The following is a 27,701-nucleotide window of genomic DNA, read 5'->3' as shown; positions in this document are numbered from 1 at the left end:
GCGTTACCTCCTGTTGCGGATCAATCACGTTGTGTCGTGTGGTGTGAACTAGCTCAACAACTTGAACACTCCTGATTTCACAGAGAGCAAGTCATGTAGTGTGAACCGCACAGTTCAGCCCGACGTTTTAAAATCATGTAGTGTGAACTAGGCTTAAGATACTCACAATTTTTTGATATAATTTTCTGTGAATTTGTCTGCTCAAGAGCAAGAAGATGTGAAAGAGAGCTCAGTTTAGTATTCACGCACTGTCTGACGGCTTTCTGGGCGGTCGCTTCGGATGTGTGTGCGCACGAAACTTTCCACACAGAAAGTTTTGGGAATTCTGGGAATATTTTTGAGTGATGACTCAAACAAAACAGGGAATCAGTTTAATGAACAAATTCATACAAAATCTCCTGTTAGATCAGGTTGGTGGTGCACGGTAGCCTGGGAAAACCCAGACAACTTCCGGCAAATTTAGATTTGCTCTGAAAGTTAGTCTGGCAAAGAGCTCATTCAAGCCCATTTCCAATCCGCCGAAATCGCGGCACCAATCATAAACGTTGGGGCGGGCTTTACACGATGACGACAGCGCTGGGATTTTGAAGCAGATTTTGTAGCCTACATTACAAAGATGGATGCCGCCGTCGAACATCACTCGTTCGAATCAGCTATCGCGTCTGTTTTAAGCGATTTAAACGTTTCCTTTTTGTTAAAAACCGAGCAAAGAACAACACTCGGAGATGTTTCTCCGCCACTCTGCATACGTCATCTCCTTCATCGCTCTGATTGGTTTTAGGTCTATCCGCGACGTCCGTTGGTGACGCCCCTCTGGAAAGGATTTGTCTATGACACTTTGCCAGACCATAACTCAGTTACAACTGAGAATGGTCTGGTTTTAACCAGGCTAGGTGCACGGTAAAATATTGCAATATTTTCTCCAATTCTCCAATCATATCAAGTTAATACAAACCCTGTAGCTCTCCCTGATATCATTTATAAGCCCTGAAACACAAATTATTGTAAAGTGATGTTTTATTGGAGACATTTTTTTTTCTCAAAAAAATAACACAAAAACCTTGAAGTCTTAAAATATTCAACTCCAGTGTTACAGCAGCCACAAACAGACACACACACACACACACACACACACACACACACACACAGACATATGAAAAATAAATGGCCCTAATGAGGGCACAGCCTTACACTTTCCTCGCCTGTGAATAATTAAAATAACCACTATGTTTCTACGTAAAAACCACACAGATAAGGGCTCATTATTCAGGGAGGAAAATATGAAAATGAAGAGTATTCCTGGTAAAGAGTCCAATATAATCGGCATATGTAGCCAACAAAACAATATCCAAATGTCTGAATGTCCCTGTGGGCAGTATTATTATCAGGAGTTATCAGGACGTGAACGCGACATCAAAACTGCCTGAGCACATTAGAGCTTTGAATAACAATGGCCCATAAGGGAGGGCGGCACCAAAAAAAAACACTTCTCCGACAGAACCAAGTGGATCAAACATTAATAGTGACCTATGCAATGTGGGAAAAGATAGTACAGACAGATGTGACTGAGATGGAGCTTGTTAATCCCCAATCCCGAAGTCGTGTGTGTGCAAACCTGACTCTTCCTACAGCTCAAAAAGCACATGGTTCATTGAGAAGTGGTGGTGGTGGTGGTGGTGGCAGCATGAGGCTGTGGGCTGTAGATCAAAGGGGACTGGGCATCTTGTTAAAATACAAGGGAAATGAATGGTGCAAAATACAGAGAAATGCTGGTAGAGAAACTCCTCTGAAAACCGAAGCTTATGAAGAAGTAGAAGTTATTTTGGCAAGCCACTGGTTCTGAACACAAAATGAGCACGAGATCAAATAGATGCTCTAGTCTACAGTGTCAGTTTTATTGATGAACTGGAGCACAATTTGAAAGTGAAGGTGCACAAACAATTCGAACTCTCAATGTTATTTTAGTTTTTATTAGAGTTTTATTCATATTTTGAATTAGCGTTTATTTTTTATATATTTTTTAGTTTGTTAGTTTGATTTTTGTGCTTTTGTCATTTTATTTTTATTTCAGTTTTAGTTGTGTTGGCTTGAGAAAACCAACTTATACTGAACTGCTATTTAAACATTTCTTTTGAGACTAAAATGCCTTTGATCTGTTTTAAGCTATACTCTATCTCTATCTATCTATCTATCTATCTATCTATCTATCTATCTATCTATCTATCTATCTATCTATCTATCTATCTATCTATCTATCTATCTGTCTGTCTGTCTGTCTGTCTGTCTATTGCTATAGCAATGTGCTAAATCATGCTAGAAACATGCTAGAACATGTAATCAATGTGTTAAATCATATTAGACACATGCTAGCAATGTGAAAGGAATATATATACACTCACCGGCCACTTTATTAGGTACCCCATGCTAGTAACGGGTTGGACCCCCTTTTGCCTTCAGAACTGCCTCAATTCTTCGTGGCATAGATTCAACAAGGTGCTGGAAGCATTCCTCAGGGAGTTTGGTCCATATTGACATGATGGCATCACACAGTTGCCGCAGATTTGTCGGCTGCACATCCATGATGCGAATCTCCCGTTCCACCACATCCCAAAGATGCTCTATTGGGTTGAGATCTGGTGACTGTGGAGGCCATTTTAGTACAGTGAACTCATTGTCATGTTCAAGAAACCAATTTGAAATGATTAGAGCTTTGTGACATGGTGGAAGTAGCCATCAGAGGATGGGTACATGGTGGCCATAAAGGGATGGACATGGTCAGAAACAATGCTCAGGTAGGCCGTGGCATTTAAACGATGCCCAATTGGCACTAAGGGGCCTAAAGTGTGCCAGGAAAACATCCCCCACACCATTACACCACCACCACCAGCCTGCACAGTGGTAACAAGGTTCCATGTTCTCATTCTGTTTACGCCAAATTCTGACTCTAACATCTGAATGTCTCAACAGAAATCGAGACTCATCAGACCAGGCAACATTTTTCCAGTCTTCAACTGTTCAATTTTGGTGAGCTCTTGCAAATTGTAGCCTCTTTTTCCTATTTGTAGTGGAGATGAGTGGTACCCGGTGGAGTCTTCTGCTGTTGTAGCCCATCCGCCTCAAGGTTGTGCGTGTTGTGGTTTCACAAATGCTTTGCTGCATACCTCGGTTGTAACGAGTGGTTATTTCAGTCACTGTTGCCCTTCTATCAGCTCGAACCAGTCTGGCCATTCTCCTCTGACCTCTGGCATCAACAAGGCATTTCCGCCCACAGAACTGCCGCTCACTGGATGTTTTTTCTTTTTCGGACCATTCTCTGTAAACCCTAGAGATGGTTGTGCGTGAAAATCCCAGTAGATTAGCAGTTTCTGAAATACTCAGACCAGCCCTTCTGGCACCAACAATCATGCCACGTTCAAAGTCACTCAAATCAACTTTCTTCCCCATACTGATGCTCGGTTTGAACTGCAGGAGATTGTCTTGACCATGTCTACATGCCTAAATGCACTGAGTTGCCGCCATGTGATTGGCTGCTTAGAAATTAAGTGTTAACGAGCAGTTGGACAGGTGTACCTAATAAAGTGGCCGGTGAGTGTATGTTAAATCATGCTAGCATTGTCTCCCGCAAGAGATATGCCTGCAACGTACTACAGTCAATCATGCTAAAACGTTAACAATGTGTTAAAATGCTATAGCAACTTAAAACATGTTACCAATGAATATGCTAGCAACTTCATAAAACATGTTACCAGTGTGCTAGAACATCTTAACATTTTATTGACTTCTTTGAGTAAAATCTTCAAAACTCAAAACTTTTTAAGTTATTTCAAACTTACATCAACATGTACATCAACATCAACATGCCAACATCAAAGTTTGTCATCAATCTATCATTTTTATTTATTTCCATTTAATAATTTTAGTGGTTAAACTTAAACTTATTTCAGTTTTTTACCAAAGCAGCATTTTTTCGTTTTCGTTTAGTGTAAGTTTATAATATTTAGGCCACATTTTATTTTATTTCAGCTTCAGTTTCTTTTATTTCAGCTTTAATCAGCGTTTTCAATAGCTAGTTTTAGTTAACGATTATAGCCCTGCTCTGTATTCATTAATACCCTTTTTGATAAAGTAGCTAGATGCACTTTTTTTAACTTCATTATCATTAGATAACATTAATACACCAACACAACTGAGATGTGTTTAACAGGCACAAACACAATTAGGATTTAAATAAGGGTGTCAAATGTGATTTTTGGACTTGTGGGAATACTTTTGAGTGATGACTCAAACATAACAGTGAATCAGTTTAATGAACCTGCCGGTTGAAATGAACTGTCTAAACAAAGCGATTCTCTAAAACGATTCTGGCTCTTTGCAGTGAATTGGTGTCATTTAGTGTGACATAAAAACAGCAATTTAGAGTCTGAATATGATCTGAATATAAGCCACTGTGTATGCGTACATTGCATTGTATTATTGTTTATTACATTATGAGATGAAATGACTTTTAAAAATTACATTTCATGAAGTTACAGAGTTAAAAAGGGACGACAGGATGTTGTGGCATCAGTTTTAATTGAATACAAGAAAAATATGAGTATAAAAACATGTATAAAAATCATTGAACTTTTCATGCTACAGCATTTTTATCGGAAATCTGGTTAAACTTCCTGTCATTTGTTTAAAGTTTTGAGTCAACCATTTTCAGATTCATATTCAGATACATTTTTAAGGTGACAGTCTCAAGCTACACATACTTACTATACTAATAACAGTAAATGATGCGTAATTACAAGTAACTAACCCTAGTAAGTACATGTAGTTAATTAATATTACTCAGTACTAACTGTGTAATTACACTGTAACAACGTCACCCTAAAATAGTGTAACCGGTTACAATTTGTGCTTTTTTATAATTATAAATTGTTATGATTCAGGATCTGGTGTGTCACATTATATAATAATCAGTACAATCAATATATGTTGTATATTGTGCAAAACATTTATTAACATGAACAACAGATATGTACACTATAAGTATCAGTACAAATATTTAGTACTTCATGGGCCCTTAATAGATCATCAGATTCTATATCAGATTCATTATCTATGAATTACTTTAGTGAAACTAAGTTCTCTGTTCACATCTTTGGTCTCACTATAACTTCAGTAAACACACAAGTCTTATCAGATAAAACATACAGTAACATTCTTAACAAAGAAATAAACAAATGCACAACATATTTGCCTAACAAATTTACCTCAGATGCCCAAATGCATAAAGTATCTAATAATAAACCAGTCCATTGTTTGTGTAATGTACAGTACCAGTGAAAAGTCTGGGCACAAGTCATCAAAATAATACTGTAAAAAAAGAAGAAGAAAAAAAAAAGTTGCTGCCTTAAATTTTTAAGCACATTTTTTAAGTATTTCAACTTAAATTACATTACAGACTTTAAAAAATAGTTGAATCTTGTATAACTTATTTATATAAAGATGAGTTAAAAAGCAATGTAAAAACATGTTGTCATGACTTATTGATCAGTAAAAATTTTACATTGTGGGTTTTTCTAAGATCATGAGAAACATAAAATCAGTCGAATGTGTCCAAACGTTTTACTGGTATTATAATTCTAATTGTATGCCTGTGCTATATTCCATCTACATATACATGTCATATTTATTATCTAAACTTTGTCTGTGCCACATTTCACAAATTCATGGCTCAATATTTATGCTGATGTGCTGTAAACGGATTTTGGTATCACTTTACAAAAGGGTCCATTTGTTAACAATAGTTGTTAATTACTATTGTTAATGTTAATTTCAACATTTACCAATGCATCAAATTAAAATCAAAAGTTATGCTAATTTAATAGACTTGAGATAGCATGAACTATAGAAGGAATAGTTGTATTTTTATTAGCTAACGTTAACTATGGGACCTCATTGTAAATTGTTACCCTGAATTTATTCATCGTATGAAAAATAACATGATTTTCGCACACCAACTTTAAGGTTTGTTTGAAATCTACAATGTTAAAACCCACAAAAATATAGTTCAGGTCTAACTAGTCTAGTTGCATATATAGATTTCTAGGTTGCACTCTATTGTACAGTATGTGTGTACTTACAGTTTACTTACCTATAAAGTGTACTGGGTAATGTAAGGTAACTACATGGGTTAAGGTTAGTACCTAGTTATTACCCAGTTATAATAAGTATAATATGTACATGTGGAACAAGACTGTAAAATAAAGTGCTACCGATTATAAGACATTCATGAAAATGTATGAAAAGTGAAAAGTCATTCATATGCCTCACAGAATTATTGATTATTTGTAATTATTTTGTATTACACTCGAAAAATGATTTTTAAAAAACCTTTGTTCAATTTTAGTCAATTAAAATGAGTTAATTTAAACGCAATTCTTCAATACTTTTATTATTATTGTTTAATTTCAACTGTCTTTTTATTCAGTCAATTTAAATTTGCTAAATAGAATCCACTTGAATTGGAATTAACTCTTAATCTCAGTTCATGTAGTTCAGTACTCTAATAAATGAATATAGGAATATTTGTTGTTGTATGCCAGGTAAAAAAAAAGAAAAACTACATAAAATCAATAGAACTCAAGATAAACTGATATTGATCAATAGCCAATGTTCAGTAAGATGAAAATGTAAAAAAAAATTAAATTGTATAATCCATTCATATAAAACAGTAATATTGAGTTCAAATAAATTAAAGTAGAGTAAATTCTTCAGACAATGAATGTGTTCGGATTTGTTGCATGGTAAGCGACCCAAATTTGAATCCCACTCGGGAGTGCGTTTCCCCTACAGTGATGTACAGTAAATCTCTGCTTAAGATGTATAGTTGGAGAATCTAACCAACTAGTCACGACTGTTTCCCAAAAGCATAGTAACATGCGCTGCGTCCGAAATCGCATATTGTCTGAGTTGGTACTACATTTGAGTTTGAACTTACTTTGTGACCATTAAAAAAGTATGTTCTATATAGTATGGTGTCTGTTGGGGCAGCGTAAACATGACATTCACACAATTCTAAATCCAACGGCCAACTTGCTTGTTGGCGCTTGTCTGTGCGGTGTGAATTGGCCTTTAGAGACAAAATCGAATAGTCTCAATAACAACAACAACAACAACAACAACAAACAAAATAGATTTAAGTTAAAAGAAAATTTAATAGTGCAGAAAAATTCCTCAGTTTAATTAAGTTCTTCCAACTTTGTTGACGTAATTCCTCCATTGGCGTTAGAAATATGTCTTGCACTTGATCAACTTCTGAAAAGCCCTTTTGAAATCCTCATTAAAGATGGTGTAAATCAGAGGGTTGATGAGAGAGTTCAGATATCCCAGCCACGTCAGAAAGTTGGCCATGTCCGGAGAGAGAGTGCAGGACGAACAGACGTTAACAATCACCTCGTGGATGAAGAACGGCAGCCAGCAGATGACAAAAGCCCCTAGTATGAGTCCGAGAGTGGTGGCGGCCTTCTTTTCGCGCGTGCTCGAGATGCGATGCCTCCTGACGGACCGCTCCCTGCGAGACTGAGACTTCGGGCTCTTCACAGCGATGCGCACTCTGTCGCCTTCGGTGGAGGGTTCAGACACGGATTTCTCCGGAGGGCTCAGTGTGTCGGGGCTCGTCGGCTCCCTGTCGCTGCACTTGGGGAGCATGTGTCCGTTCGTCTCCGAGTTGTTGAGGCAACTTGCCCCTCTCCTTTGGTAAAGAGTCTTCGCCGCTCGGTAGATCTTGTAGTAAAGAATGAGAATGAGTATTAGTGGGATGTAAAAAGCCCCAAATGTGGAGTAAATGGTAAAGACGATGCTGTCGTGCTTAATGATGCAGTCGTTCTCCTCTTGCTGTCTCCACAGCATTGGCGGGAGAGTGACGACTATAGCGAGGAGCCACACCATGCTGATCATGACGGCGGCCCGTAGGGATGTCCTCTTCCTCGAGTACTCCACGGCGTTCGTGATGGAGCGGTAACGGTCCACAGCGATGGCCGCCAGGTGCAGAATGGAGCACGTGCAGCAGGTGATGTCCACGCTTAACCAGATGTTGCACATGACTTGACCCATGACCCACGTCTCCTTCACTATGTAGACGATGCTGAAAGGCATGACTAAGACGGCCACCAGAAGGTCGGTCACGGCTAGAGAGCAGATGAGATAGTTTGCGGGATGGTGCAGCTTGCGCGTGACGATGATGGCTGTGATGACCAAGCAGTTCATCGCCGTGGTCAGTACGGCCAGAAGCGAAAGCGTGAGGGAGAGAAGAATCACGCCGGATGTGTTTTTGCTGGGACCGTCTGCGGGGTTGGGTCCATACGTGCTGTTTGAATCCATGCCTAGGACAGAATACAGGCAGAATCACTCAGACATGACATAAAGCATCTGCTGATGTGTTCACTTGGGGCAGGTTGCACCAGCTGTGTGTATGCTAGCCTAACTGTAGCATAAATGAGTGTTTGAGCGTTGCAGTATTATGCTAATTTCAGATAGTGTCGACAATAGTGTAATCATTCAACTCGATTTAGTTTAATGTTGATTTAAATACAGTATTAGTTTTGCGAATGTTATATGTAAATGTCTTTACTGACACTTCTGATCAATTTCACGTGTCCTTGGCCTTGCTTAGTAAAAATTAATCATTTCTTTACAACAATATTGATGACCCCAAACTTTTGAAAGATAGTGTATAAGATTAAGTAAAGGTTTAAGCCACGTTTCCACCGAAATTACCCGGAGCAATTTGTCCCAGGAACCTTTTCCCAAGAACTTTTTTTCCCCCAGACAGACCTATTGCTGTCTGCGTTCCCATCTCGATATAAAGTACCGTGAAGATTAGGCAAATTAGTCTGGTGATGTAGGACGGTGCGCTACTTTCCAGTTCATCCTCTGAATTTAAGCTCAATAAAGCCTGAACCTCGTCTTCGGTCCATCTGTCTTTTCTTTTTAAACTCCATTGTTGATTGCATTCGAATAGCAAACAACTCTTACTGCACGCACCGCAACAGACTTTTGAAAATGGTGGTTGAAATAAAATGCTTCGTAGAGTCAACCAATCAAAATGCGGCATGAACTCAACCAATCAGCATGTTCAACGCCCATGTCCCACCCCTGAAGAGATGGTCCTCACTGCAGAACACGAAATCCAGGGGGAGATTTCGTGTTTTCGTCCCACCTTACATATACCTAAACTTACCCATCTCCGCCCCCTGATCCCTAACCCCAGCCCTAATCCTACCCATCTCCACCCCCTGATCCCTAACCCCACCCCTAATCCTACCCATCTCCACCCCCTGATCCCTAAACCCACCCCTAATCCTACCCATCTCCGCCCCCTGATCCCTAACCCCACCCCTAATCCTACCCATCTCCACCCCCTGATCCCTAACCCCACCCCTAATCCTACCCATCTCCACCCCCTGATCCCTAACCCCACCCCTAAACCTACCCATCTCCACCCCCTGATCCCTAACCCCACCCCTAATCCTACCCATCTCCACCCCCTGATCCCTAACCCCACCCCTAATCCTACCCATCTCCACCCCGATCCCTAACCCCACCCCTAAACCTACCCATCTCCGCCCCCTGATCCCTAACCCCACCCCTAATCCTACCCATCTCCACCCCCTGATCCCTAACCCCACCCCTAATCCTACCCATCTCCACCCCCTGATCCCTAACCCCACCCCTAATCCTACCAATCTTCACCCCTTAGATCTGGATCCAACTCCGCCCCCTGGATCTCGTGAGGTGCTACTGCCCCTGAAAGTTCCTGACCTTTGAAAAAGTACTACCTCGCCAGCAGGGACTTGCTGAGGGGGACATTTTTACCCCAGAACTTCATTTAGACCCTGGTTCCATTGAAGTGCACACACACATAGCACACACTCGCACACAGAGAGCAAAGATCGCGTTGCGCACACACATTGACATTCAGCAGCACAGAAACTTATCAAAGCTGCCCTGCGACTTATAGTCATAAAATAACGTTTGGTACTGAATCGCTACAATATATTTCTCAGCAGAGGGGGTAACATGCTATTTTGAAGTAATCAAACTCATGCAGCTTCATTGTTAATAGAGAGAGACGCTGATCAGTCGCACGCATTTCTCATTTCTCTCTCTCTCTCTCTCTCTCTCTCTCTCTCTCTCTCTCTCTCTCTCTCTCTCTCTCTCTCTCTCTCTCTCTCGATAATTAATTCAAATAAATGCTATAATTCATTCATTCAAATAAATGTAATCTTACTGCACTACTTAATCTCTATATCTGAAATACACTGATGTAGCAAGACTAAGGTCTGCTTCACACACCTTATTTTACAATATTAAATTAAATAAGTTGTGAGCATGCAACTAAATGTATCGAAGGCAACATAGTGTGAAATAAAACGAAAACACATCTTTCTTTTGCATTGTGTTGACTCTCAATCACAAACACCAGCTTTTAAGTTTTCACTTTGAATCATTCTAACAAATGTCTGACTCACTTATTGAACCACCAAGTCATCAGAAATGAATTGAGTTATAGTGTACAGTTACAGTGCTATGTGAGTCATATATCAAGAAACATTTGATAGTGGCCTTTATAGGCATTAAATAATGTGAACATGTGGCCTCTGGTGTTCAGTTTTTTCACTGAGTAACATTGCCGAGTTCACCTGGTTTGCCCTATTGAAATATAATGCATGGCTGTTCACTGTTCATACCTGTAGAAGTGCTGCTTATTCATCTGACTGCTTCTGTCTATGTGCATTAAAGGAGCTGCACGTCATCACAGCATTGTGTTCGGAGATCTTGAGCATGGTGCTACATGCCAGCATTTGCCACAAAGAATCTGAAAGAGATGAAGATCAAAAAGAGTGTTAATGTCAAAGAGAAGTTTGTCAGATTGTCCTTGCAGAGCAGGCGAGTGTGCTGCGACTGACTGCCGCTGAGACCATTGATAAAAGACGAATATAATTTTCTCTAAAGCGGATCTGAAATTGGAAAAGGAAATTGGGCTTGAGAAAAAGCCTCACAGCCTGGACAAAAGGTCTCACATGATCCTTTTTTTTTTCTTTCAGAATTTGAACTGCGAGCTCATTTTCATTATAGGTATCAGGTATTTACGTCTGTCCCTTGAACCTGTGTTGGGTTTGAGGTATTTTTCACAGTCTGCTACTGTCAGCACCACAGATCATAACATATATCCACTGAATATATACACTATGAGGATTAAAGAGTGAGAGTGAGTAATACAAATCAGTACTAAAGCACACCATTACATGCTCACAGTGTGGCTGAAGTGTATTAGCACTGGATGTGAGGATATGGTTGTCATAGAGACTCATGGGGACAGGCTTTCTTGAGGTAAAGGCCAGAGCTATAGAACAAAAATTTATTTTTAACACTCCACAAGCTCTTTCTCTGTCAGCAGCGCGATGATATTAGTCTAGTACTTTTGATGTAAATTCAGTTTGTCTGTATAAAGCTAATATCTATCTATCTATCTATCTATCTATCTATCTATCTATCTATCTATCTATCTATCTATCTATCTATCTATCTATCTATCTATCTATCTATCTATCTATCTATCTATCTATCTATCTATCTATCTATCTATCTATCTATCTAGTTACATTGTCACAGAATGAGATTTGATAACTGTTTCAGGTTATACAGTTAAAGGAATAATTCACACATAATATATGCATGTATGTGTATGTATATAATTCACTCTTTTATATGAAAAGTATCCACCATTTCCTACACATCATGACGGCTTGTGCGAATCACGGGAGTAACTTCCGTTGAACTGTAAACAATCAGCTAAAGCTTTGCTCTACGAACGCAATAACTAAGCACTTTAAAAAACTGGGTACAATGAGATGACATTTATTTTACTCACCCTTCAACCATCAAATATTAAAAGGAACATTGTGTAGGAAAAAGTGTAAAAGCATTAATAAATTACTACAGCAGACCATGAATAACCCCAATACACTGCCCGGCCAAAAAGAAAAGTCACTGTTTGGGTTTAAATAGGCAAATGCTTCAGAGTCTATGATTGGATTATTATTGTGGTGATTATTATGTTTCTAGCATGTTATATGTTTGGCAACAGGTCTTCTAACCCTAATTTATGGAGTGTGTAGCTTTTCATTTCTTAAACAACCATGTAGGAAGACAGATCATGGCCATATTCCAGGATGACAACATCAAGATTCATCACGCTCAAATTGTGAAAGAAAGGTTGGGAGGGAGCATGGAGAATAATTTTCACACATGAATTGGCACCTCTGATTCCAGACCTTAAAGGGGTCCTATTATACCCTTTTACAAAGTCTTGATTTTGTTTTTGGGGTGCACTAGAATATGTTTTCACTTTCATGCGTGATTGTTCAAAAAGCGCACTATTTTTCCACATATTTTACATTATTACAGCTCCTCTCTCCCCAGTCTGGTTGAACGCGCCATTTTCGATGAAGCCCCTCCTTCCGAAATACGAAATGTGGTGTGATTGGTTAGCTGGCCCAGTGGGTTGTGATTGGCAGCGCTTAGTGTGTTTTCGGGAAATGTCACGCCCCTCCATAACCGCAAACTCTACTCAGATGTAAATATTAACAATGGCGTCAATTTCAAATAATTTAGAGCCCGATTCAGACCCTGACACTGTTAACGAACAAGAGGATTGTGCTGAACGGATTTCAAGCATGGACTTTGCAAGCACGGATTTCACAGGACGTTTCAAAATGGTACGTTGTTGTTTTTTAGTAATTTTCTTATAGATACGTTATCCACCATTTAATCATATCTGTCGGAAAACTATAGTAATACAAACAGTAATCGATCACAAAATCATGGATAATTCTCTAGGGGTGGTGAATAGTCTTACAAAAGAAAGAGCTTACAAAAGCTAAAGTAAACACTACATCAATACTGTAATGTTAGTTAGCAGGCTAGCGGAGGCCAAGCTTTGCCCTTCGTTTACATCATAGCTATCATAGCAACTACATAAAGCTTATAATTGGAACTGTTAATAGAAAACACAACTACAAATAATAAGACATACTTACAAGTTGTGATCTATAAACAACAGACTGTCCCTACAAAATGGGAATTGCTACGTCTTTCAGGAGAAGCTTTTGTGCGTATAGCCTGCATTGTACTGTCTTCTGGAAGCTGTTCTCCGTAAAATGTGCAGCACACAGATAAACATTGGGGTTATAATGATCAGGAACAGTGTTAAAAATAAATTTGAACCTCTCTTAGTTCGTCAGCTTTAGGACAAACTTTTTACGGGGTGTAAAAAACAGCGACAACAACTCTTCCTCTTCTCTAAAGCAGCCCAACATGCATGTGCCTTTTCTTGCATGTTCCTGAGGGCAGGGTTTATGTAAATTTTAGGGTTTGTGATGTCACCAACCCGGGAAGAAGCTCGTTGTAGTCCCTACCAGCCGTTTGTTGTAGTCCTTAAAAAGCGATTTCTGTAAAAGTAAATATCTCCCTTTGCATTGAACTTTGAGGGTTGTAACTTTGCAGATGTTGTTTACGCTCAAACAGCACCATTACACACTAACTTAAGTAAAAAAAAGAAAATAAATCATAATCAAGATCTTGGCCAAAAATTGAATAAATGTTGTGATGTTAGGTGCATACATTTTGGTCAAGATCTTGTATTGACAATGCAAGAGTCAAGGACTCTGTAAAGTCTACTTCTTACTTAAGTCTGGGTGTGGCGCGTGGTTCACAGCCACCATCTCTGGCTGAACCTTGCAGAGATGCGGGATGCCAACAAAGTGTGCTTTCTCGACGCCCCCGTCTCGCAAGGTGGCCTCTGTGGCGACACTGTTGTGGACTTTACCCAGTAGTTCTCGACAGTCCAAAAGCAGACAGAGGCCATCAAGCACATCATGCCCTGGCATGATGCCACATCAGGCTGGCCCCTGCGGCTTCGACGCCACCCCGGCTGCCCCGTTGAGCCCCCGCAGGAAGGAGACGCAGCCTGTCCCTTAGGCCGGCACTAAGCCCTCCAAGCGTCCATTTAAGTGCCCCTGATACGGGCGGCCCAGAAATGGAGGGAGATTCTCTTAACCAGGAGATGGTGATCGCATCACTCTGGTCCATGGTTAACCGATTAACCGTTAAAAATTGCGTAACCGAGTGAAACATTTTGCTCGGTTAAGTGGCGTCAATGGCGTGCATTGAATTTAGTTGTAATAGATTTTGCCAGAGCGCTCCCAGACATTTGTAATGTCCACAAGAAGTAGTCATGACCAGTTTTCTAATATGAAGCGGGCAAAGAAAAGCACACCGTGGGAGCACTTTAAAATCGAGAATGACGGGGCAAAATGCAAGTATTGCAATGCAGTGTTTAGATATACTTCAAGTACAACGTCGTTGTTGTACCATCTCAACAGCCAACACCCAGGCATCATTATGGTGTGTTCACACCGAACGCGAATAGAGCGTCAAATACGCGTCTATTGCGTCTAGTTAGACGCTTGAACATTCGCTCAAGTTCAAATTTTTCAACTTGCGCGGAAGACATTTGCGGCAAACGTGTCGCCCAATTCGCGTAATTCGCACCGCCAGGTGCGAATGATGTGTCTATTCGCGTCTTTGCATTGACTTTGTATGTAATCACTCGAGCAAATTATTAAATTCACATTCGGTGTGAACACACCATAACTGCTCTGTCCTGCTCTGCGTTTTATTTCTATAAATTAATTTCGTTTCAAATGTGGTCCAACCAGTTATTAAAGGTGTTAAAAATGAACTACCCCTTTCTCGTGTGTCTGTATCTCGGGGTTGCGGCGCGACACTATGGTTAACCGAGTATTAACCGCTAAGGGCCTTGATTAACGGTTAATGAAAAACTTGAAAACGTGCAGCCCTACATCACTCCTTACCTGGTGGGCCAGGCAGAGAATCTTAATTTTCAGAGAATCTTCAACGTTTCATTTCAAAGAGTTTATTTCTGTTCTATGAGCCAGCTATACCCACATTTTCATTAAAGGAGTAGTTTCCTTATTCTCTTGGCCATACTGGGTGTGGTGTGGCAGTGCTCCCAGCGCTCCCCCTCTGCGGGTACAGTACGTCAGTTGTCCCTTTGATGCTGCTCGTGCAGAGCCTGGCTAACGCTTCCCAGCCCGTCCCCCTGGCTCATTCGGACCATCAGACTCAGCTACGCAATTCAGTTCTCTAGGCACCCCCCCAAGTTCAGCACCATCTTGTTTACCTCAATGGCAGGCAAATATGCCCCTGTCCTGCGTGCAGAGATTGCGGTCCTGTTGCCAAAAGACGCAATAGAGCCTGTCCCTCCAGCCGAGATGAAGTCAGGGTTTTACAGCCCGTACTTCCTCGTACCCATGAAAGGTGGTGGGTTACGGCAGATCTTGGATCTGTGAGTTTTGAACTAGGTCCTATTCAGAAACGAATTCTCATGTCAATTCAAGTCACCTTTATTTATATAGCACTTTATACAATGCAGATTATTTCAAGGCAGCTTTACGGTGATGCATTTCGGCTGTTGTTCAGCTGAAGTCAGTTCAGTGTTGATTCAGTTCCATTGCAAAGATCCTCAATTATTAATTTTGTTCATTTCACCTATAAAGCAGTTCTGAAAAATAAAATAAAAAAAATAATGTCATTGTCCAGCTCAGTTCAGTTCTCATTCAACAGTGTCAGTGCAGTCAGATCAATAATATTGTTGAATTGTCCCCAACTAAGCAAGCCAGAGGTGACAGTGGCAAGGAACCCAAACTCTATCAGGTGACAGAATGGAGAAATAATCCTTGGGTGGTCAAGGGGCCAGTTCTCCTCTAGCCAATGAACGAACAGTGTGCCATTATGATTCAGGCTGCATTACAAGTCAGAATGTAGCTTAAGAGAAACTAATTTGTCAGTGATTAAATTGGGCGTTTATAAAAGATAGATGCCTTTTGAATTTTAGGATGGGGGTCCATCACACAAGGATGATAAAGGGTCAATGGCATCTAAAAGATTGGAACCCCTGTTATTAAGCACCAGACATCAGGTTCTCAACAAAAGGATTTTGTTGATTCTACCAGCTAATGGAATATTTAACTCAATGGCATACTGCCACATTGTTAAATTGCTTATATTGATCAGTCTTCACTGATGAGAAAATTTGACTTAGTCTTTAAAGACCTCATGACATCACCAGGCGAGCACAGTTTTCCATTTCACAGTTCACAGCTCACGGACAGTATTTCCTTTTGAAACATTTGGACATATCATAGGTAATGATTCACATGATATTTACGCAGATGAATTCAATTCATATACTCCTGTGGTGCTTGTGCATGTGCCAGCCAAGCAACTGCCATTGAGATGAATAGGATTGCGAATGGATGGCTCTCTCCAGCTATTTTCCCCAAAGCTAGAGACATGCTCATACTAAACAGCATGTTATTTGACAAAATGCCTCTGAATACAAGATGTGTTATTCATATTTTTCACTTTCTCAAAAGAAAAAGACTGCAAAATCTAAATGTGCATATGAACACTAGCATAGATGACCTCAAAACCAATAGATAAAGACTAAAAGCTGCAGAACTCGAATTTTGATAGTGATACGGTCAATACAAATACAAAGCTGATATTTTTCTGTATATACTGTAGGCCTATATATTTTGGGTAACATTTTGAGAATTTAATCCGTTCCAACTGAATCTTCAAGCATTTTTACCTCATCTGTATGAATGCAAATCGTTTGTTCTTCCTAACTTCAGTAGAACAGACTTCCTTTTACTTTCAACTGCTCACTGTCTCACCCCACATGCTCTCTGCTCGCTCTTGTGTAGGGATTCTCTTGAATGCGCTGACGTTGTCAGAAAAATACAAAAAGGCATACGAACTTCATTGAAGAATGCTGCAATATTTATGTAGAAGAGCTTCCTGAAAATAACTTTTAAATTTTGAATTTTATTCCTGAAATCAACCGATGCACTATAAAAACTCCTGTTAAATATATGCTGGCAACTGTAGTTGCCAAATATTCACTTTAAAAATACAGTGACAGTGTTTTATGTATTATGGCATGGCATTTCAGTGTTTGCATATTTTGCAAGTCATTGCAGCCTTTATAATGAACTAATATAATGTTAATTCAAACTAAAATCTGTTTTGTACTTTAAAATGCATCAGTAAAAATCTTCATAATACAGGTGGTAATACAAAAATTCATCATAATATGTCTTTCCATGATCGATGACTAATAAAATGCAACAGCAACAGTTTTACCCACACAAACACGAAACACTATCAGAGTGTATTTTATGGGGTGCCGAGTGTAACCTGACTATGTCATTTCATGGACTAAATGAACTGCGTGACCCAAAATGACAGAAGGCAGATGCATGTCGTTCAACTCATTGGAAAAAATGCGTATCTCATTCGCAGAATGAGCATTTTTGACATGCTAAATCATTTATTGTCCTGGTAAATGATCTAATACATTTTTACTGCCGCAGTTTTTTCAACTTCTGATTCAATTATCAGACTTGATGCACCAGGCAACATTTAACACTTTTAATATTGAGAGCAAAGTTCTTAGAAGCATCACAATCTACTGTAAATGAGGCATTTTTTCAACAAACACTGTTCAGTGGCCTTGTCATAATTATTCAGAAGATGTTGAGATAATTCATTGAGGAGCACTTGTTAATCGCAATTAAAAAGCATTTGATTAGTTAGAATCACACATGAGTATGAATAATAAAAACACATCTGGCACAAAAAAAAAGATAAACAGACTTTATGTCTCAAATAATGTAATAATAGGAATATGTGTAAACAAGGATGTAATGAATTTAAATGTAACTGACATTGAAACATCGGACATGAAACCTTCTGTACTTTGAAGGTAAGTTGTTCCGAACACATATTTAGCCTAATATTCATTGTACCATTTGCAGTCTGTGAATATTTGGATAGCCTTTTTTTTTATTTGTTTTTTATGAACTATTACCAATGCAATTTTTTCTTTCATGTTTATCAGCTCAAAAAGTTCTCACTTTGGTTGAATGTATAGTTCTCTTATAGAGTCGCTCCTCAAATATTTTCAAACTCAAACCATATTCTAGTATGTCATTCAGTGTTTTTATTGTTAGCTAAAACTATTAATACTTGTTTTCGTTGTTATAATAAAGCAGAAATAAAAATGTCTTATTTAGATAATACCTATCAAAATAAATGTAATTTACAGTATTTCAAAAAAAGACACCACAAGCTAAATATTTCACTAAAAGTTAGTTGAGGTTAGATACACTGTTCAAAATGAAGATTAAAGTATTGTGAAAGCTTCTCTGGTAGTCAAATATTAGTGGATCATGTCTATGGTTAATGTGATGAGGAGAAATGGCTTCATACATCCTTTAAAAATTACAGAAAAAAATATGCGCACTGTATTGTTAAATGTTTGCCAATAATAATAAAAAACAACAACTTTCAGCTGGCATTGTATCAAACACTGTAACTGTCACACAAACTGATAAATAGCAACAGAAGACTTAAACTGAAAAACATGCTTGTCATTTGCTTGAATGACAAATATCTCATTAAACAGCTGGCGATACCCGCTGGCAAATCAGTCTATTATTCTGAGCGATTCAGCAAAGCAGTACTTATATGCAACACGCATCAATATTTGATATGAACGGCATAAACTCTAAAATGTTACATTTCTAAGATGTTAAACTATGAATGAAACTTACTATGACTCGATGCACCTGTTGACGTCTAAGCAATCCAGAAAGAGCTCTAATTGCATTTTGAGTGAGGAGCCTCTCAGCACTGGGTTTAAAAATGGCATGCTTGATGAGAGTGCTCAATACATACTTCCTCTTCACAACAGGTACTAATGAAAAAAGATAATGGTGCCACTTGGCGGGATATAACGAGTGATGTCATCAGAGCCAGGGCAATATCAAATCCGACAGAATTGAGAATAATCCTACTCACCTAAAGTGAATGAACGATGAGTGAAAAAACAGGGAGAATTGTTTGTGAGAATGATGAACTAAGAAACAGATCAAGAAGATTTGAAAGCTGGGAAGCCATGCTTCATTTCCGCTTTCAATCACAAGCTGCGTTCTGCACATCTTGCTATGCAGGGCAAAAATCAGCAGTCAGAAAGATAACTGAATGTGTCATCTATTCGAATGAAATGGAAACTGTTCAACGGAAACTGTGTTCTACAAGCACAAAGATCCAGGCGTTTCAAGGACAAATACTGTATGAAGCAGCACAAATATGAAGTACCCTGAGCATTCTACTGTTGCTTTATTATAATTTCCTCCACCACTTGAGGGGAACAAAATGCTGCTTCAAAACACGTGCGTTCTTTCTTGAATAACTTTGTTGTGGGAGATAAAGTAGCATGACCTTCATTAAAAAAACATAATTCTGTCATTATTTTTTCACTCTCATGTCATTTCAAACCTGTATGACTTTTTATTTCCCCGTGGAACAGAAATGCTGAATAATGATCGCCACTTATTTCCTTATAACGAGAGTGAGGATCTAATAAAGTATCATGAACAGTCTGTACGACACATGACACTATTTAATACTTCTGAAGTCATAAAGATTTCTGTGAGGAGGATCAGACCAAAATGAAGCTCTCATTCACACCTCTACTTGTTCAAAATTGCTGCATCGTGAAAATACAATCGCCATTGATGATTATTATTACTTTTAACATTACTCCAGATTTACTCACGATTTCTCTCAACATGGGGACAGGAGAGTTGTCAGTCAATAAATGAGAAAATAAAGTAACCTGCGCTACATGTTCGAAAATTTTTAAAGTAATGTGTTACTTTACAAGTTACTTGAAAAGAGTAATCTGATTACATACCTCGAGTTACTTGTAATGCGTTACCCCCCAACACTGGTCATAACACCGCAGATGTCAAATCTCATTTGTTGCACATCAAGGCGGAAAGCCAACAGAGTATTCATTTGTATTTTACGTAAAAAGTGGTTCTACACATACATTTGCTTACATTTATATAGACACTTAAAACGTGCAATATTGGCATATTGACAGCATCTAAAATGTAAATCATTTATGTAAGAACAACTTTACAGACGTACAAATGTTTACGAATAATTATTTAATCTCATTCTCATCTCATCAGTGCACTCAATAACGTCCACTATGGTTTCGGAAACCACTACAAATGGCTGTTCCCTCAAATAGTGCCCTATTTAAGGGTATAGGGGGCAATTTCAAACACAGCCATGGTTTTCTTTTGTCATTGTTTTTCCTGTGTTCGAGTTCTTCATTAGTTGCGGTTTCTGATTAGTTGCACACCTGTTTCTTGTTCTGTTGATCATTCCCTCTGTATTTAAGCCTTCAGTTTTCTAAGTTAATGTTATGTGAAGTGTAGTGTGTTTGGCAAATCTTTATGTTCTTTAAAAGTATTCTACATTCTGCATCAAGCATCCTCTTTGTTTGGATCATCTACAGATCACCGTGACAACTACACTTTAAAATGATGTAACCTTTTAAACCACTTATCATGTAACATTCATTCTGACTATAAAATACACCATAAAATGATTTCACCATTTTATATTTGCATGTAATCTAATAATTCCCAAATGAATTTTAAGTCTTTATTCAACAATATTTGGTGACTGTATCAAATCTTACTCATTAAATATTCAAAATTTGCCTCCTCAAGCACTTCGCTTGAATGAGGTATGCGTACCTTCATATAGTTTTGCCATTTTTGGAATAAATTATTTAGAATACTTTCTGTCTGTCTTTTTTTCTTTATGCTGTATGTATTTTTAAGAAATGGTTTTAATTAGGTTTACTAGGGCTGTCAAACGATTAATCACGATTAATCGCATCCAAAATAAAAGTTTGTGTTTACATAATATATGTGTGTGTACTGTGTATAATTATTTTGTATATAAATGCACACATGTATATATTTAAGAAAAATATGTTATTTATATATAAAATGTTTATATTTATATAAAATATACATTATATATAGGCTACATTCAGTCTATATACAGTATATACATGCAAATATTTCTTAAATACACATGCATGTGTGGGTATTTATGTATTAAAAATAATTATACACAGTACACACACATATATTATGTAAACACAAACTTTTATTTTGGATGCGATTAATCGCGATTAATCGTTTGACAGCCCTAATTGTAACAAAAAATTATTGTCATTATACATTTCTCTGTTTTGTTCTTTATATTGTTGAAAAGTGGTTGTGTTTGGGTTGGGGTTAAGGGATCTAAAACATAATGGTGAAAATTAGGTGTAACGGTACATGTATTCATCCTGAACCGTCACAGTACGTACGTCACGATTCGGTGAATACAGTCAGTCACAGGCGATCCACACTCTTATCCAGAAGTGGTGCGCGCGGTAATGAGCAATGAGTAATGCTAACTGCCACAACAGGAAAAAGAATAGAAGAAGAAGAGACAATCTATGCACTAACCCAAAACAAGAGTTCAGATGACACGCAAGAGCTTAGTTGCATATACGCCAGTTTCGATTAATATTTGTGACGCGCCCCACAAACTTCACGGAAAGACAACTGGACGTCAGAAAGCGGCGTCCTGTTTGTTTTCTTTATTTTACAAAAACACAATGTTTAAAAATAACCATTAAATGGTCTCCTCTTGAGTGAAGTGCCTGTTTCTTTGTTAGTGTGATGTCCTAACTTGAGCTGGGGCACTTAAAAAGACAATTAACATTACTCAAAGAGATGCCTGGAGATCGTATGCTATTTCTGTTACATCCGCTGTGTTTCTCAGAAGACTCTTCATGGGAAAATATGCGTCCTGTTGTCATTTATGATGCCAGCCATGGGGAAGGTGCTCAGACAATAAGATATTAAACAGGCCCATTTATTTGGATCAAAGTGATGCAAAGCAGTTGGAGGGCATTATGTCTTCTATGCAAACATGAACTGCACTAAGAGGACATGGCTGTTACCCTGTCTTGTCACAACAACAGTTTATGGAAAACCTTTGGTACTGTATCTAAGGACACAGCCTACAATTTGTCCTGTTGCACACATAAAAGCAGTTTCCAAGATGTCTGTGGGGAGTCACTTCATTGATTTTTATCTTCGCCAATTCCTACACCTAGAGATGTGAAACCAACCCAGATACATCTCCGAGCAGCGTGCTAAAAGTGGCATTAATCCCTGCTGATGTTCAATCTTTATCTTCTCAAAGATCAGATAACATTGGATACGATTACATGAGATCAGATAACAGCTTTATTTGCAGATGGGAAGGCTTTAGGAAATGTAGGCGGTTAGAGACAGTGATTTCTGGGCTCGTCTTATTGCTGTTAGAGTACAATAGTGGCCGCCCACATTTTCACTGCCTTGAAAGTATTTTTCCCATTTATTGGCATTGGCATTTCAATAAAGAATGTATGAACTACTAAACCATTATAAACTTTGATTTATAATGTTAAAACAGTGAATATTTATGTTTAAAAAGAATAGTTCACGCAAAAATAACTCTTTTCTTGGCATTTACTCACCCCAGGCCATCCAAAATGTATAAGACTTTCTTTCTTCGGCCAAATGACTGATCGTTTCGCCAAAGAAGACCCTTATTCATCGGCTGGGGTCATGTGGAGCCCTTTGAAGCTGCCTAAATATGGATTTTGGGCCGTCAAAAATTTGGTACCCATTGACTTGCGTTAGATGGAATGTTTTCCTCAAAAACCTTCATTTCTCTTTGACTGAAGACAGAAAGTCATACATCTTGGATGGCCTGGGGGTTGGTAAATAATCATGAAATTTTCATTTTTGGGTGAACTATTCCTAATAACAAAAAAAGCTTTGAAACATTTCCACCTGTCACGGTGTGGGTTTTGTGTCTTGTTCCTTGTTCTTGTCTGTCATGTGATTCCCTGTTTGTCATGTGAGCCTGCCATGTGTCTTGTCAATTGTTAATTGTCTGATGATTGTGCACAGGCGTTCCTTGTCTTGTAATTAGTCAGTGTATTTAAGCCCTCATGTTTGCCCTGTGTCTTTGTCGAGGATTGTATGTTTCTTGTGTTGAATGTTCCTGACGTTGTTCTTGTTTTGTTTCATGTCTTGCCATGCCTTTGTTTTGTGTTGATAATTAAAGTTTGCCTCCAGTGGATCATTCATAACACACCATTATTGCTCAGTTCAGTTCAGTCATTTATCAACAATAACGAACCCCACTGTATGGGGTAAGTTGTCATGCGAAACCTGCCTTATAAATGGTTTAGCAATATTAAAACAGAAAAAAATCTAAAAGATAAAGTACTAAAAATGTCAAATCATTATTTGATATTTTTTGTAGTTAAAGGGATAGTTCACTTTGAAATTAATTTTTGAAATGTTTTAGCTTACCTCAAGGGCATCCAAGATGTAGGTCTCTTTGTGTCCACAGTAGTTTCAATTTTGATATTTTTAGGTCAAACCGTTCTTGTCTGTCAGTCATATAATGCAGGTCTATGGTCACTTCCTCAAAGAGCATGCACAGAGAAGTCCAAATTAAACATGATTTAATGACTCGTAAATGTAAGTACACGTTGATGGCCTAAGACACGAAACGAGCGGTTTGTGTGAGAAAACGAACAGTATTTATATCGTTTTTACCTCTTGTAAACACAGCCACGTCCAAGTGATCTGAGGTCGCGAGCGCTTCGGTCTTTTCCGGAAAGCGCTGGAAGTGAAACCTCGCGCGTGTACGTCACTCATTGTTTACACAGAGCAGAGATTGTAGGTAAGACGGCTAATTAAAAGGGTACTAATCTGCGCTTATCCGGGATGTTTAAACCGTCGTAAAAGAAAACAATTCCAAAAAAATAAAAAATAAAACAATTGTATGAGTGACGTACCCGCGCGAGAGATCACTTCCGGTGCTTTCTGGAAAAGACCGAACCGCCGGCGACCTCAGATCACTTGGACCTGGCTGTGTTTACAAGAGGTAAAAACTATATAAATACTGTTCGTTTTCTCACACAAACCGCTCGTTTCGTGTCTTAGGCCATCAATGTGTACTTACATTTACGAGTCATTAAATCATGTTTAATTTGGACTTCTCTGTGCATGCTCTTTGAGGTGGTGACCATAGACCTGCATTATATCACTGACAGACAAGAACGGTTTGAACTAAAAATATCAAAATTGAAAATACTGTGGACACAAAGACACCTACATCTTGGATGCCCTTGAGGTAAGCTAAAACATATCAAAAATTAATTTCAAAGTGAACTATCCCTTTAATATATTGTAAACATATTTCAACATACAGTATGTGGAAACTTTCCCTCACCTGACATGTATGAAAAATACCCTTATCCTGAGAACACAGTCCAACCTTTAAGTTAAATACAGTTTTATACTACGGGGCTGTTGAATGCTTGAATCTGATTGGTTGACGAACGTTCTAGGTGTACAATTATTTTCAGGGAAACGCACATGCAGCTAAAGTAGTTCCAGGCAGGTCTTGACCACATTACAGGTCTATATCACCTCGCCAAATGATTTCAGTTATTTCAAAGGTCAGACTACAACCGCAAAAGCCACAATGACACTGACCAAGCAAATAAACATAGCAAACATGCTATAATAAACGTACAGTAAAATGTTTTGTTTTACCACAAAATTACTTTTTTATTATGTACAGAAAGCACATACTCTCTTTCTCCCGCTCTCTCTCCCACTCAAACGCACACACATACAGTAGCCATGAACACACACTCGCATGGGAACATGTCGTCAGTGCAGCTTTGACGATTTTGTCAGTAAAATAGTTTAATAACTTATAAGCTACAAGACATTTCTCACTAGCAAGGTAATAACGGCGTTGTAACGTAATTCACATACGCTTAATCTCTCTCTCTCACTGCATTAATAACTGCATTTTTAGTCTGCTAACAACGGCTCAAACTTCCTTTACTAGCTCTAAAATTACGTTTTGGAATTAGCAACAGAGGCTTGGGATTTGATGCGTAAGAAATTAGTCCAATACACACAAGTACGTTTTAAGGACACTGAGAGGTTCTTTGGGGAAATCAAAATGGTTCTTCTATGGGATCACTGCAAAACCCCTTTATTTATGGAAACTTTATACAAATGTATGGAAATAAATGTTGTTATGCTATTTCCACCAAGGGGTGCACCATTTTTTGGTCAAGATCTTGTATTGACATGCAAGAGTCCAGCACTCTGTAAAGTCTCCTCCAGCACATCCCAAAGACTTACAATAAATTTAAGGTCTGGACTCACGGGTGCCAATTCATGTGTGAAAATGATTCTTCATGCTCCCTCCCAACCATTCTTTCACAAATTGAGCCTGCATGATGAATCTTGACATTGTCATCCTGGAATATGGCCATGATAAGTCTTCCTACATGGTTGTTTAAGAAATGAAAAGCTACACACTCCATCTATTTTAGAAGAACTGTTGCCAAATATATAACATGAAACATAATAATCACTGCAATAATAATCCAATCTGCCTTTTTAAACCCAAAAGACTTTTTTTTGGCCGGGCAGTGTATACATGTGTGTGTGTGTGTAAACCCCTTGAATGTATATAACCCGTATAACCTGAATATAACCTATATATAACCTGATATATAACCCGATCTTCAATTCAGAACAATATTCATATGGATAATTTAAAATTTGTTCACTGTGAGAAAAATAAAATGCCAAGATGATTCCACAGTCCACCACACACTTCTGTAGTCTAAACACATGACTGCATCCGAGTCTTCTCAATACAGAAACTCAGACTGGTGTGAAATGACAAGACAAAGTCCATAAGCTCCTCATACTCTAAACCTCTGCTGACAAATGTCCCTGAGTGGAGAGTTGCCAGTGCATAACGCAGTATCTGTTATTGTTGACAAATGACTCTTGCGCAACGTATGTTATTGTGCCTCACTGTCACTGGATGAAGCCACGGGATTTTTTCTTTTCTCTAAAACAATGGTGAGATGATTCCGATGTAGCTTTTCATCAATCATTTGCATGTCATGTAAGGGAGAACAAAGAACAAATGGTAAAGTATCAAGTGAGCAGTTAATATGCTAATGAAAGAAAACAATATTTGCCAATATAGCATAAACTATCACAATGTTAGACCAAGGAATATATAATAATTAAATAATGACGCACACTGTGATATATCTGTTGAAAGGAAGGCTTTCTTCTGGATTCCGAGGAAGGCCTTCATCAATCATTTGCATGTCATGGAAGGGAAAAAATTACAGAGACCAAAGTATCAAGGGATCATCCAATATGGTAATTAAAGCAAACAATCTTTGCCCATAATTGGCCAAAATGCTAATGAAACATATTGTGTGAAATTTAGACATGATTATAAATAACATGCTCACATGATCAGAATCAGAAAAACACACAATATGGATCTCAATGTTCATTATTCACTACACTGTATTGTTATTGTCTCTCGTCAGTCAGAATCATTTTAGTTATATAGCCTGTCCTACAGTTTGCAGCAAAGGGGTGGAAAAATATATTAGTGCCATACAACTGACATACTGTAGTGTTATCTGTTGAGTATGGTGAGTCTTGGTTATTTTTACAGCTTAAATTTTAAATTATCTTAAAAAAATATCTCTTTTTCTGTGCACCACTAGACTGCTATGACACTTTTTCTGTCATCAGTGATTGATATTGCCATCCACATGAAGGTTTGTATCAGTTTGAATAAGACTGAAACAATTATTGGGTCCAATAATGCATCAATGAATTAATTCATATAGGACATTTCTGTAATTCATTCATAATGACCATCACACTCCTCTTCATTACAGATTCACCTTCACACATAATGTGCGTAATGCATCATATTGATACCAGATTTAATCTGATAAAATCATGTCTCATAAAACTCTTCCGTTCACACGAGACAAGAGTCGAGACTAAAAACAAAAATGACATACCGCGAGATAAATGATCATCACCGTTAACCACATCGTTTTTGATTGAAAAGCAGATATGCCCATTTTGAGTTCGAAACTCCCATGCCTCAACAATCTAGTTTATTTTAGCAGTATTCACTCGGAAACAAGCCAATACCAGGCAACAGTGCAAACTTGATGCAACTTTAAAGGCACAAATAAACCATGTAATATCAGAGCAACTTACAGAAACCTTTTGTTCAAACACCAAAATAGTATAAAAAATGAAATAATGACTTACTCAGTGATGTGATGTGTTGAGATTAAGGCATTCCACCAGAAGGCTCGCGCTGGAATGTTATGTTTCTCTTCATGAGACAGATGAATGTCTTTCACAGGTGCGCACGAGAGCGCTCGTGCTCATACTGACATTAAACCAGGATCGACAGGGCGCCGTGCGCGCGCAATCTCCGACGCACGTGGACAGTTGTGTCAATGAGCTGTAAGACTGAGTGACTGCTTGATACATGTCATTTTCTGGTAATCGCTATCTATTATGCATCAATTACACCGTATGTAAGCTCTCTCTCTCTCTCTCTCTCTCTCTCTCTCTCTCTCTCTCTCTCTCTCTCTCTCTCTCTCTCTCTCTCTCTCTCTCTCTCTCTCTCAATATTCAAGATTCATGTGGCTTTATTGGTAAGCTATATCTGCTTTCCAAAAAATATATATTAAACAT

At 38.4% G+C, this 27,701-nt stretch overlaps 1 protein-coding gene across 1 annotated transcript; it reads right to left on the bottom strand.

Annotated features, from left to right (window-relative positions):
• Positions 1-7,259: 7,259 nt before the first annotated feature.
• htr1fa (5-hydroxytryptamine (serotonin) receptor 1Fa) lies at positions 7,260-27,431 on the bottom strand. Its single transcript, XM_056240759.1, has 3 exons — positions 27,267-27,431; positions 10,740-10,867; positions 7,260-8,372 (listed from the first exon to the last, which is right to left on the bottom strand). Exon 3 carries the CDS (start codon positions 8,368-8,370, stop codon positions 7,276-7,278), a length of 1,095 nt encoding a protein of 364 aa, XP_056096734.1. The 5' UTR covers positions 8,371-8,372; positions 10,740-10,867; positions 27,267-27,431; the 3' UTR covers positions 7,260-7,275.
• Positions 27,432-27,701: the final 270 nt, after the last annotated feature.

This window comes from Rhinichthys klamathensis, unplaced genomic scaffold, assembly GCF_029890125.1.
Source record: "Rhinichthys klamathensis goyatoka isolate OS25496 unplaced genomic scaffold, OSU_Roscu_1.1 h1tg000021l_1, whole genome shotgun sequence".
Classification (NCBI taxonomy): domain Eukaryota; kingdom Metazoa; phylum Chordata; class Actinopteri; order Cypriniformes; family Leuciscidae; genus Rhinichthys; species Rhinichthys klamathensis.
Note: the sequence above shows the minus strand (reverse complement) of the source record. Positions and strands in the feature narration are given on the sequence as shown.

Bases quoted from the DNA above. Each gene is read 5' to 3' on its own strand.
- htr1fa (XM_056240759.1), bottom strand. From the start codon at position 8,370: ATGGATTCAAACAGCACGTATGGACCCAACCCCGCAGACGGTCCCAGC.